The sequence below is a fragment of the Lacerta agilis genome, chromosome 13 (assembly GCF_009819535.1).
Source record: "Lacerta agilis isolate rLacAgi1 chromosome 13, rLacAgi1.pri, whole genome shotgun sequence".
Lineage (NCBI taxonomy): Eukaryota > Metazoa > Chordata > Lepidosauria > Squamata > Lacertidae > Lacerta > Lacerta agilis.
The window spans coordinates 12,288,945-12,300,732 of NC_046324.1; the positions used below are offsets into that span (position 1 = coordinate 12,288,945).

Sequence of the window (11,788 nt, forward strand, 5' to 3'; positions counted from 1 at the left end):
AACAATGCTTTTGTGTCAGGCCAATGCCATAAAGCACCAGATCCACCTTTCTTGCGGTGCTTCAGTCTTAATTTGGTATAATGTCATCACTTGAATTCAAGACGATCCACATTTTATTTCCTTTTTGTTTTCTTCCATGTTAATGCCTTCAGTATCTGGGGTGTGAGTTCAATGCTAGTTACATTCAATATTTCCCCGTCATTTCCCTTCTTCTCCCGCAAAAAAAAGTACGGTGGGGGCGCGTGGGGGCCAGTTTGTTGTGCAAGATCTTCCGATCAACTTCTATTTACCCCATCCAGATTTTCTGGCGCGCGCGCGCGACCGAAACCCTCCGGAAATCTCTCCCTCTGTTTCAATTCCACTACGAAATATGATGATCTGAATTTATTCATTTTTAGGTTGTTGGGGTTTTTTTTGTGCTGCTGCTGTTCTCCGCAGCTCCGTCCCGTGTCTGCCTCCCTCCCCGCCTGCCAGCCAGCCAGCCCCGGGGTCTGGGGAGGCCCTCCTGGTCGACTCACATGATCCCACTGGATCCCCTAATCCTGTCTCGCTCCGCGTCTAGCGCGGGACTCGGAGCAGGATGCGCAGAGGCGGCGGGAGCCAGCGGAGGAGGAGCCGAGGGACCCGAGTGGTGGTGGTGGTGGCGCTTCTGCTGTTTTTCGCAACGGTGGGTCCTCTGGGAAAGCTACCTGTTGCGTCGGCTCAGCAGATCCGCGGGGATTCAGGTAAGGGATCAGGTGCTGATTGCAAAGCCGGCTGTTTTCTTGCCTCTCATTTAAAGTCCCGATTCCCACGCACCTTTTCCTAGGGAGCAGCAACAGGTCTCCTCTAGAGCAGTGTTTTTCAACCACTGTTCCGTGGCACACTAGTGTGCCGCGAGATGTTGCCTGGTGTGCCGTGGGAAAAATTGAAAAATTACTTTATATATATAGTCAATATAGGCACAGAGTTAATTTTTTTAACATTTTCTAATGGTGGTGTGCCTTGTGATTTTTTTCATGAAACAAGTGTGCCTTTGCCCAAAAAAGGTTGAAAAACACTGCTCTAGAGCTCAGCGTGGGACTTTAAAAAAAAGTTCTGAGCAAGCTGCGACCCCGCCGCTACCCCACAACACCTTGAAATCGGCAGAAAATCGAAGGGTCTGGGCGCTTTGGGGCTGCAGGTTTCAGCTGAGCTTGGAATTGCGCGATGCAGGATTTTTGCATGCATTCTGATCTACGCTGTTATGCAACAGGTCCTCCTCTAGAGCTCAGCGTGGGATTTTTAAAAAGTTCTGAGCAAGCTGCAATCCTGCTGCTACAACACCTCGTGGAGGAAATCGCTTGAAATCGGCAGAAAAGCAAAGGATCAGGGCATTTTGGGGCTGCTGAGCTTGGAGTTGCAATGCAGGATTTTTGCGTGCATCATGATCCATGCTATTGTTGCAGCTAAGGGAAAGAAAGTGCATTGAGGAGTTCTGCCAGGACTAACAGCATTCCTAGCTTGGAGGCTCCCAAACGAAATTGCTGGTGCAAAACGATGGGGTTTGCCAGGCAGAGCGGTTGCAAAAGGAAACTTTCTCCGAGCTGTGCTGGATGCAAAAAGCAGCCGCTGCCCGCAGAGAAACAGCAAGCGCATTAAAGACTTTTAAAGCGCATGGCTCTTCCTAAATAATATTGGGAAGTGTAGTTTGCCCCTCACAAACAGCTACAGTTCTCAGCACTTTTAAACAAACTAGTTCCCAGGATTTGGCGTGGGGGGTGGGGAAGCAATGTGCTTTAATTTTTTGGTGAACAGGGTCTCTTTCCAACTGTACTGAATGCTTCAGCCTTCCCTTGTAAGCTTGAGTCATCTTAAAAGAGCACTTTTTAAAGAGCCCATTTCATCCTCACTGTTGATTCTGTCCATATTGAAAGCTGTTCAGTTCATCAAATATGAAGCCAACTTGCTGCCAAATACAGAGTACTATGTATTACTGATTCTGCTTGAGAAGCTCTATACTGCACATCCAAGCTTGTTGGATCTACTTTGCAGTAAAAAAAAAAACAGCAGCCCAACAGCTGCCAGCCAGAGCCAGTTGCAAAAACACACACAGCCCAGCTGCAGTATCAGTTAAAGGAGCATTGTACAACTTAAGTCACAGCTTCTTCCCCCCAAAGTCTCCTGAGAACTGTAGTTCATTCAGGGTTCTAGGAGTTGTTAGGAAACCTGTATTGCCCACGCTGAACTGCAGTTCCCAGTTACCTGTGATTGTCAAACCACTCGTGTATAGATTTCGATTAGATATATAAATATAAATACATACAAAATGCAGTAAAAGTGATGTGACCAATTCCAATGCAGGCAGAAATAGAAAATAAAAATAAAACGCTGCCTTGTATTCTCAGTTGTTTTCAGGTTTTCCTCCGCATTGTATGTTCGTCAAACCTCTCCTGGGAATTTTAGCTCTGTGATGGGGGATATGAGTCTTCTAGCTCTCAGGACCCTTTAGTTCCTAGGATTCTTTGGGGGGAAACCATGGCTATTTAAAGACTTTAAAGTGATACACCATGGGTAGGCAACCTAAGGCTCATGGGCTGGATGCAGCCCAATTGCCTTCTCAATCCAGCCCGTGGACAGTCCGGGAATCACTGTGTTTTTACATGAGTAGAGTGTGCCCTTTTATTTAAAATGCATCTCTGGGTTATTTGTGGGTCCTGCCTGGTGTTTTTACATGAGTAGAACGTGCCCTTTTATTTAAAATGCACCTCCGGGTTATTTGTGGGGCATAGGAATTCGTTCATTATTATTTTTTCAAAATATAGTCCGGCCCCCCACATGGTCTGAGGGACGGTGGACCAGCCCCCTGCTGAAAAAGGTTGCTGACCCCTGTGATACACCATGGCTCTAAATGAATGGTGCAGATGAGGCCACACTTAGAATTGTACAATAGTGTAACCTCTGAGCGTGTTCTGAGCCTGAGGAACAGCTGAGCTCACTGTCCTTTCAGACCACACCTAGTTAGCTTTCTTCATTTCAGCCTGCTTTGGGTGGGAAAAGACATTTGGATTACTGAACGTGTGAAAGAAGCCCTTTAAGGAAGGGGAGGTGAATATATGGTTGGTGCTGTGAGCTCTGCCATGGGCCATTCACCCATGCAAGTTATCAGTTAAGGTTGCATTCATCAAATGATAGGCATTTGGAGTGAACCACCTGGGGACAAACAAACCACAGGAGCAAGACTACAAGTGTGCAAGCAAAACCTCACAGTACAGAATCTGAGCAAAGGGGCATCCCTAGAAGGCTACCTGTTGTTGTTGTTGTTGTTGTTTAAAAAAAAGCATTGGCTTATGTGTCTAAAACCAAATACCAAGCTTGTACTATTTCTTGGTTTTTAGTAGCTTTTGTAAGAAAGTGAAATGACTGCCTTGCTTTCTTAGCAGTTGGTTTTCAGCAGCAAGACAGCAAAAGTGTGCTGTGTGTCAAATTAAAACCACATAACCATTGTTTTCAGAAAATAAAACGCAGTGTATTGTCTCCCCGTCATCGGAATTCCCAGAAGGATTCTTTACGCAGCAGGAGCGAGAAGATGGAGGCATCATTATCTATTTCTTAATCATTCTTTATATGTTCCTGGCTGTGTCCATTGTGTGTGATTATTACTTCCTCCCTTCTCTAGAGATCATCAGCGACGGTAAGTATTTTTCCTTTTCTTGTGGTGTTGTCATCTTAAAAAGGACATATATATTTTCTACAAAAATAAAAGGCACTAAATCAAACTGGAGGTTACCATCTCTTTTGTAGGTAAGAAGTGAGCTGTAAAATTGCTAGGCTTCCCCCCCCCCTACCATTTCATTTTTTTTAAGGGAGTCAGAGCCTGGGTGGACAAAAGGCTTATGGAAAAAGAAAAGAAGCAGGGAAGGGTTCAGCACTCTATATCCTATTAGTATAGGAATTTAGGAATATAGAATGCTACTTAGCAAGTCAAGTTATTTGTCTGTCTAGTGCAATATTACCAGCTCTGACTGGCAGCACCTCTCAGGGTTCAAAGGTGGAGATCCTTTGCAGCACCTGATGTTTTGCATGCAGAAGTCCCCAGGCTCTATCCCTGACACCTGCAGTGAAAAAGTGTGTGCTTTATCACTGAGCTAAGGTCCCTTCTCGACAGAATATGAATTCCCTACCCCAGGTGGGAATCAAACCCAGATCACACACAGAAAACAGAGCTACCATTAAGAACATAGGAAAAGCCTGCTGGATCAGGCCAAAGGCAAATCTAGTCTAGCAGGTAGGGCCTTCTCAGTAGTGGCACCCGCCCCGTTGGAACACCCTCCCATCAGATGTCAAGGAAATAAACAACTACAGTGGTACCTCGAGTTAAGAACTTCGTTCTGGAGGTCCGTTCTTAACCTGAAACTGTTCTTAACCTGAGGTACCACTTTAGCCAATGGGGCCTCCCACTGCCGCCGTGCAATTTCTGTTCTCATCCTGAAGCAAAGTTCTTAACCCGAGGTAGTATTTCTGGGTTAGCGGAGTCTGTAACGTGAAGCGTCTGTAACCTGAGGTACCACTGTATCTGACTTTCAAAAGACATATGAAGGCAGCCCTGTTTAGGGACGTTTTTTAATGTTTGGTGATTTATTCTGTTTTTAATCTGTTGGGAGCTGCCCAGAGTGGCTGGGGAATAATAATAATAATAATAATAATAATAATAATAATAATAATAATAATAATAATAATTGTTGTTGTTGTTGTTGTTGTTGTCGTTACTACTACTGTAGCCACTCATTATACTAAGAGGCCTGTCTGCAACGCCTGTTCAAAATGCATTCTGCCTTCAATATTTCAGCATAGCCTATGTTCTGCAACATGAATCCACTACTGTAATGTTCTGAATTATGCACAGCCCCCATTCATAGATATATTTCTTGTTTCTCTCCTCTCTGTCCCTTTGTCTCTGTAGCCCTTGGCCTCTCTCAGGATGTTGCAGGAGCAACTTTCATGGCAGCGGGTAGCTCTGCACCTGAATTGGTCACAGCCTTTCTTGGTAAAGTTAAGCCAGCTTTAAGCAGCACACAATTCCCTCCCTTGTGGAAGCAGAAATTAATTCTGTCAAAATGATGCTTTGCTTCTAGGGGTATTTGTCACAAAGGGGGACATTGGAGTCAGCACTATTCTTGGTTCTGCAATCTACAACCTCCTTGGTATCTGTGCAGCTTGTGGACTGTTATCTAGCACGGTATGTCCTAGCTTTTATGACACTCTGAAGTCCAATGCCAAAGCGGGTGGCGCTGTGGGTTAAACCAGAGAGCCTAGGGCTTGCTGATCAGAAGGTGGGCGGTTTGAATCCCCGCAAAGAGGTGAGCTCCCATTGCTTGGTCCCTGCTCCTGCCAACCTAGCAGCTTGAAAGCACAAAGTGCAAGTAGATAAATAGGTACCGCTCCAGCGGGAAGGTAAATGGCGTTTCCGTGTGCTGCTCTGGTTCGCCGGAAGCGGCTTAGAGAGCCAGTGTGGTGTAGTGGTTAAGAGTGGTAGACTCGTAATCTGGTGAACCACATGCAGCTGCTGGGTGACCTTGGGCTAGTCACACTTCTCTGAAGTCTCTCAGCCCCACTCACCTCACAGAGCGTTTGTTGTGGGGGAGGAAGGGAAAGGAGAATGTTAGCCGCTTTGAGACTCCTTCGGGTAGTGAAAAGCGGGATCCAAACTCTTCTTCTTCTTCTTAGTCATGCTGGCCACATGACCCAGAAGCTGTACGCCAGCTCCCTTGGCCAGTAAAGTGAGATGAGTGCCGCAACCCCAGAGTCGTCCGCGACTGGACCTAATGGTCAGGGGTCCCTCTACTTTTAAACTTAACAGGCTTGCAAAGCAGCATGTAATCAATTGGAAGAGAGTAAAAACCTTTGGTACGCAACCCCACTTACTATGCTTCAGCAACTTTCAGAATGCTGAAAGTTTAACGTATAGGTCCAAATGAGAAAGCTGTGCACGTAATAGGGATAAGATGGAACAAATAAAGATGTTTGGGTCTCACTAACTGATTTACTTATGGGGTACTGAATTTTTAGGGCATTTCCAGATGAGCTACAGCTCCCAAAACTGGCACAGACATCTGAAAGCGGTGCACTTCTCTCTCAAAGCAGAGGTCTTGGTATGCTCCCCCGAAAGGTTAAAAGGTTCATCCAGGTCACTCAGAAACCTGAAACATGCAGTTTGCTGCACTGATTACTAGAATATTTCTAAATCTCATGCCCCACATTTTCCCTGAGATACTCATAATAGAGGGCAGCATTCTGAAGGCAAGCAGCATGTGGGATCAAGGGTACCAATAAAATATTGGGAGGGGGCACGTTAGCCCTGCCCTGCAAAATCCATCACAAGATGTGGCACACACAAACACACCATTTGAGTGGTAATGCCCGTCAACCAGCCAACTGGGGGGTGGCGAAGGGACTTTGGCCTGTAGGAGTTGGCTCCTATGTGTGGGATAGAACGTTAAGGCTGAGACTTCAACTGTATCCTCTCTTGCACTTGGGCGGAAACAGTTGCAACCAGGTACATCTTATGCTTGCAGAGCACAAGCATCTTTTTTTACTTTCGTAAAAGTGCGTCTCAATTCTATCTACAGGTTTCGAGACTGTCTTGCTGGCCCTTGTTCAGAGACTGTTTGGCCTATGCAGTTAGCGCAGCAGCAGTTCTTGCAATGATAATAGACAACAAAGTTTACTGGTAAGTGCCCACAAATAGGCAGTAGTCCGCCACACAACCACAGTTTCATTTCTCTTTTTTTTAGTGGATTCCCTGCATCAGCAGGAGGATGGTTCCCTTTGAAACGTGATTCTCTGTTGCCTCAAAAAATTACTTGTAGTTAGCCTATGTGAAATTGTAGTTAGTTGGACTGCGGGCACAGGTGCCAATAACTGGCTATTAAATGCCTTGCAAGCCATTTAGACTGAGTACTTTTGCTTCCAGAGGGTGTCAGTAACAGCGCTATTTGGGGTTGATCTCTTGATTAATCAGTTAGAGCAAGAGTCAAGGATGCACCTTTTAGAATTTAAGAGAAATGGCTCTGGTACAGTAATATTAAAATGTTCTATTAAGGTTTTGTTCTTGTAAGCCATGTGGGGTGGGCAGTCCTAGTTCACACAGATATTTTATCCGTATGCACAAGGTTTGGGATTCCATTCTTGGCATGGTAACTGTGTTTAATCAGTATCGCCTTTAGTTTAACAAGTACAAGAAACAACACTGTAATTGGCCTCAAGTACTTCAGTTTTCTTCCCGGCAGGAAATGATAAGAACCAGTGTTAAAGTACTGGTAGAAAGACAGGCCTCGTTCCGTGAGATATGGGGACTTGTTCATGTGACAATGGTTGCATGCATCTCAAGCTGTAAGAGCTGGTTAACTCCTGAAGCTTTAGGCTGCTTATTACAGTGACAATTTGAGTAAGCCTCAGATACACTATACAGAAACCTGATTGTATTTCTCTTCTTAATGTTAAATGTAGCTAGTTCTTAAAGGTAAAGGTACCCCTGACCGTTAGGTCCAGTCGCGGATGACTCTGGGGTTGTGGCGCTCATCTCACTCTATAGGCCGAGGGAGCTGGCGTTTGTCCGGAGACAGCTTCTGGGTCATGTAGCCAGCATGACTAAGCTGCTTCTGGCGAACCAGAGCACTGCACAGAAACGCCATTTACCTTCCCGCTGGAGCGGTACCTATTTATCTACTTGCATTTGAACTGCTGACCTTCTGATCAGCAAGCCCAAGAGGCTCAGTGGTTTAGACCACAGCGCCACCTGCATCCCTACAGCTAGTTCTTAGTTTCTGGTAAATTGACCCTTACAAGAGAAATAATAGTTCTGGGGAAATGCTGGGGGGCCCTAGGAAGATATATAGAGGAGCCACAATTGAGTGTCACAAACATTTGAGTGACACATACTTTTGCACAAATGTGGTTCTAGGTTTGACAACTGGAATCTGCAGGAGAAGCTGGGGAAGTCCCCTGTCTGAAGTCCCCTGGAGAGCTGCTGCCGGCCAAAGCAGACAATGCTGAACTAGATGGACCAACCATCTGACACACTAAAGAGCAGATTCTTATGTACTCTCTTGCTTTGCAAATCCCATCTTCCCCCTTGAGGAAAAACAACACCGAAACTGTTAATTCATCACTTTAGAATAAGCATGCATACTCGATCATGAATTATTTTTAATTAAGGTTGTTCTGTAACCAAACATGAGGTGTATCGAATACAAAAAGACACTATGAAACTTGCAATTTTATTTATTTATTTATACTTACTTCGTTCCAGGTATGAATCCGCTTCTCTCCTCTTAATATACGGAGTCTACATTTTGGTGCTCTGCTTTGACATTAAAATCAATCAGTACATCATGAAGAAGTTTAGTCGTTGCTGTACCTGTTTCACAGTGACTGCAGAAGAGACTGAACAGCAACCACTGATGGGCTGGAAGGAAGAGACAGGGCCTCTTCTTCGGCGGCAGTCAAGAGCAGACAGTGGAATTTTCCATGAGTCAGATTACGCTCAACTTTCATCAAGTTTACATGGGCCTGATACTATTTCTGAAGGTATTCCTGCAATCTTTGCCAACAGCTATTTTAGAAAGGGCTGGCGGTAGTGTAAATGGCTTCAGAAATTCTAGTGAGAAAATAAATCATTAGCCGCTCTGGCCTAAATCTGTACAGCATAAACCTAGTTGAGATTCCTGCATTGCAGGGGTTGGACTAGATGACCCTTAAGGTACCTTCCAACTGTAGAATTCTGTGATTCTGTACGTTGTCAGAAAATGATTGGGGATTTGTGTAGTTATTTGTGGTACTTTACCATGTAATGATCACGGGAGAAAGTTTTTTGGAGGACAGCGAGTAGTATGTAATGTAGGTCTTTCCAAATGGCTAAATAAGACAGTTCATATCAGGAAAATTATGGCACTCTCAAAAGCTTAAGTTTATAAAGACCAAGATCTCATTTCTTAAATGGTTTGCCACCTTGACAGATTCTCAAAGCGTGTTCACCATGCCTGAAGCAGATCTGAAGAGAGTTCTGTGGGTGCTGTCCCTTCCAGTTATTGCTCTGCTCTATTTGACGACACCTGACTGCAGAAGAGTGTTTTGGAAGAACTGGTTTATGCTTACATTCTTCATGTCAGCAGTGTGGATTTCGGCATTTACATATATTCTTGTATGGATGGTAACAATAGTGGGTATGTATTGAACCCAGCAGTACAAGCCCTCCCTTGCATAATAAGTCAATTTGGGAGCAGTGTCTTAAAACAAGAATCCCGATTTTGGTGGTGCTTAAGATAAAAGTTGCCATGCATAGGATTTCAGACTGGACCTCTTTAACAGCCAATGCCTACATTAGGTCGATGTACAAATACGAATTTACTATAGTTAAACCACAGGCTTAGCCAGCTTGAATCAGCAGTGTTTTAAGAAATAAAAGCTAAGCCTAGCATTCTTTTTATTATTAAAAACAAGTTGATTAGAAGTCCAACTACCTAAAAAAAAATCAAGAGTGCACAACCAACTAATGTAGCTAAGCTGCACAATAAATGGAATATTTCTGGCAGTTAACCTTAGAACACTATTCATCCTTCTAGCCCAGTACTGTCTCCTCTGGCAGCAGCTCTCAAAGAGCTTCTACATCATCTGCTACCCAGCCAGTCCTTTTAACTGAAGATATGCCAGGGATTGAATCTGAGAACTGCTGGACGGAAAGCATGTGGGTCTTCCCACATAGTCAGCCCCCCAGAAGATCAGATTAACCTGCTTTAATATACCAAAATGGAGTCTTCCCAGGAATGAGCTTAAAAAAAAAACTAGCAGCAGCATTATACTAAACCTTTCCTATATTCTGTCTGCCACTGTGAACTTGGTATAATGGGGGGAAAACACATGAGAGTCATGTGTTGGGCAGTACACCTAGATTCATCCTCTAATTGTGCAGCAAAATTACAATGTTGTAATTCATTTTCAGGCATTGGCAATGGCGTTAAACTAGAGCCAACAATAATAGCTTAGAAATTTGGATTCCAAACTATTACAGTGCCCTTTCATCCATTTCAGGAACTAAAGGCTTGAAGTTACTTTCCCATCTGAACTTTCACAGCAATGCCATTTGGAAGTTTTTGAGTCAAGATTATCAGCAGACTTAATTTCCTCCCCCGCCCCAAGCATGGAATTCATGTTTCTTTCAAGAGCAGATGATTAAGAAGGGTTAGTGGTTCATATGACTTCAAGAGCTCATGTGATAAAGATGCCAAAGGAAAAGAAGGGATTATACCAGTTGCAACAACTCCAAGAGGCCTGCAATTAGAATAGTAAGCTGTTCCATATTTGAAGGGAAACTTGATGCAGGCATGTTGATTAGTAGCAATATTTTCAGAACTAGAAATCTCTCAATGGTGGCTTTTAAATGACAGAATAGCATAGCTTCTTTCAGCATATACCACCAAACTGTAGTATGTTAAATCTGTTCATACTGATCTAGAAACGTGGTAGCTGAAACACTACCGGTAGTAGTAGGACCCACCCCCCAATTCCATTCTTTGTCCATTAACAGAAAGCTGAAGTGTTCCTTCCTTTTGAATTTGCTTGCTACAGGGGAAACTTTGCACATTCCAGATACTGTAATGGGTCTTACATTACTAGCAGCAGGAACAAGCATACCAGATACAGTTGCAAGTGTACTGGTGGCTAGGAAAGGTGAGTGGTTTTTCATACCCATAGCATTATGAAGCAATTTGCAGCAAGTGGAAAGAGGGGGTTTTCCCTTTGTTCATAATATGCCGACAGAATGCACTAACACTATACAGTACTGGCATGAAGAACTGGCAAACTTTTAGCACACAAAATGGGAATGAATTGTTAATTGTATAAGTAGTACCAGGGTGTCTAGGGTCAAGAGAGAACTATGGGGAGCTTGGATGGCTCCAGCAAAACAAATTCTTAGCAGCCAACCTGAAATAGTTCAGGCATCTTAAAGCTAGCAATTTCTGCAATCATGGTACTATATACTAAATCAGGGATAGGCAACCTAAGGCCCGTGGGCCGGATTTGGCCCAATCGCCTTCTCATTCTGGCCCGCAGACAGTCCGGGAATCAGCGTGTTTTTACATGAGTAGAATGTGTCCTTTTATTTAAAATGCATCTCTGGGTTACTTGTAGGGCCTGCCTGGTGTTTTTACAAGAGTAGAAGGTGTGCTTTTATTTAAAATGCATCTCTGGGTTATTTGTGGGGCATAGGAATTCGTTCATTCCCCCCCCCCAAAAAAAAATAGTCCGGCCCACCACATGGTCTGAGGGATGGTGGGCTGGCCCACAGCTGAAAAAGGTTGCTGACCCCTGTGCTAGATCAACGTTAAAATATGGTATAATGCAGCAAAGAGCTTCCTTAAGATTGATACACGTAAATGTGTTTTATCTTGCAGGAAAAGGCGATATGGCGATGTCGAACATTGTAGGATCCAATGTATTTGATTTGTTGTGTTTGGGATTGCCGTGGTTTATAAGAACAGCCTTTGTAGACACATCAGCTCCTGCAGAAGTGAACAGCAGTGGTTTGACTTACACTGCCATTTCTCTTGTTTGTTCCATTGCTTTTATTTTTCTGGCTGTTCACTTGAATGGCTGGAAGCTAGACAAAAAATTGGGGGCAGTCTGTCTAGTGATGTACTTAGCATTTGTAATATTATCAATCCTGTATGAACTTGGAGTCATAGGAAACAATCCTATCAGTATCTGCGGAGACTAGTTTGGCTAGGGTTGGTTTTTTTTAAAAAAAAACAACAACAACAATGTAATCAAG

The 11,788-nt window shown here is 44.0% G+C and overlaps 1 protein-coding gene across 1 annotated transcript; it reads left to right on the forward strand.

Moving 5' to 3' along the window:
• The first annotated feature begins 514 nt into the window (after positions 1 to 514).
• Positions 515 to 11,772, forward strand: SLC24A5 (solute carrier family 24 member 5). Its single transcript, XM_033167778.1, has 9 exons — positions 515 to 725; positions 3,473 to 3,652; positions 4,922 to 5,005; positions 5,094 to 5,197; positions 6,588 to 6,688; positions 8,270 to 8,547; positions 8,976 to 9,182; positions 10,585 to 10,686; positions 11,412 to 11,772. The coding sequence occupies exons 1-9, from the start codon at positions 581 to 583 to the stop codon at positions 11,732 to 11,734; spliced, it is 1,524 nt and encodes a 507-aa protein (XP_033023669.1). The 5' UTR covers positions 515 to 580; the 3' UTR covers positions 11,735 to 11,772.
• Positions 11,773 to 11,788: the final 16 nt, after the last annotated feature.

What these genes read in the sequence shown, in the direction of transcription:
- SLC24A5 (XM_033167778.1), top strand. Translation starts at nt 581, where the DNA reads ATGCGCAGAGGCGGCGGGAGCCAGCGGAGGAGGAGCCGAGGGACCCGA. An exon ending in GTGGACTGTTATCTAGCACG is followed by an intron (nt 5,198 to 6,587) that starts GTATGTCCTAGC and finishes TTCTATCTACAG; the next exon opens with GTTTCGAGACTGTCTTGCTG. An exon ending in ATAGACAACAAAGTTTACTG is followed by an intron (nt 6,689 to 8,269) that starts GTAAGTGCCCAC and finishes ACTTCGTTCCAG; the next exon opens with GTATGAATCCGCTTCTCTCC.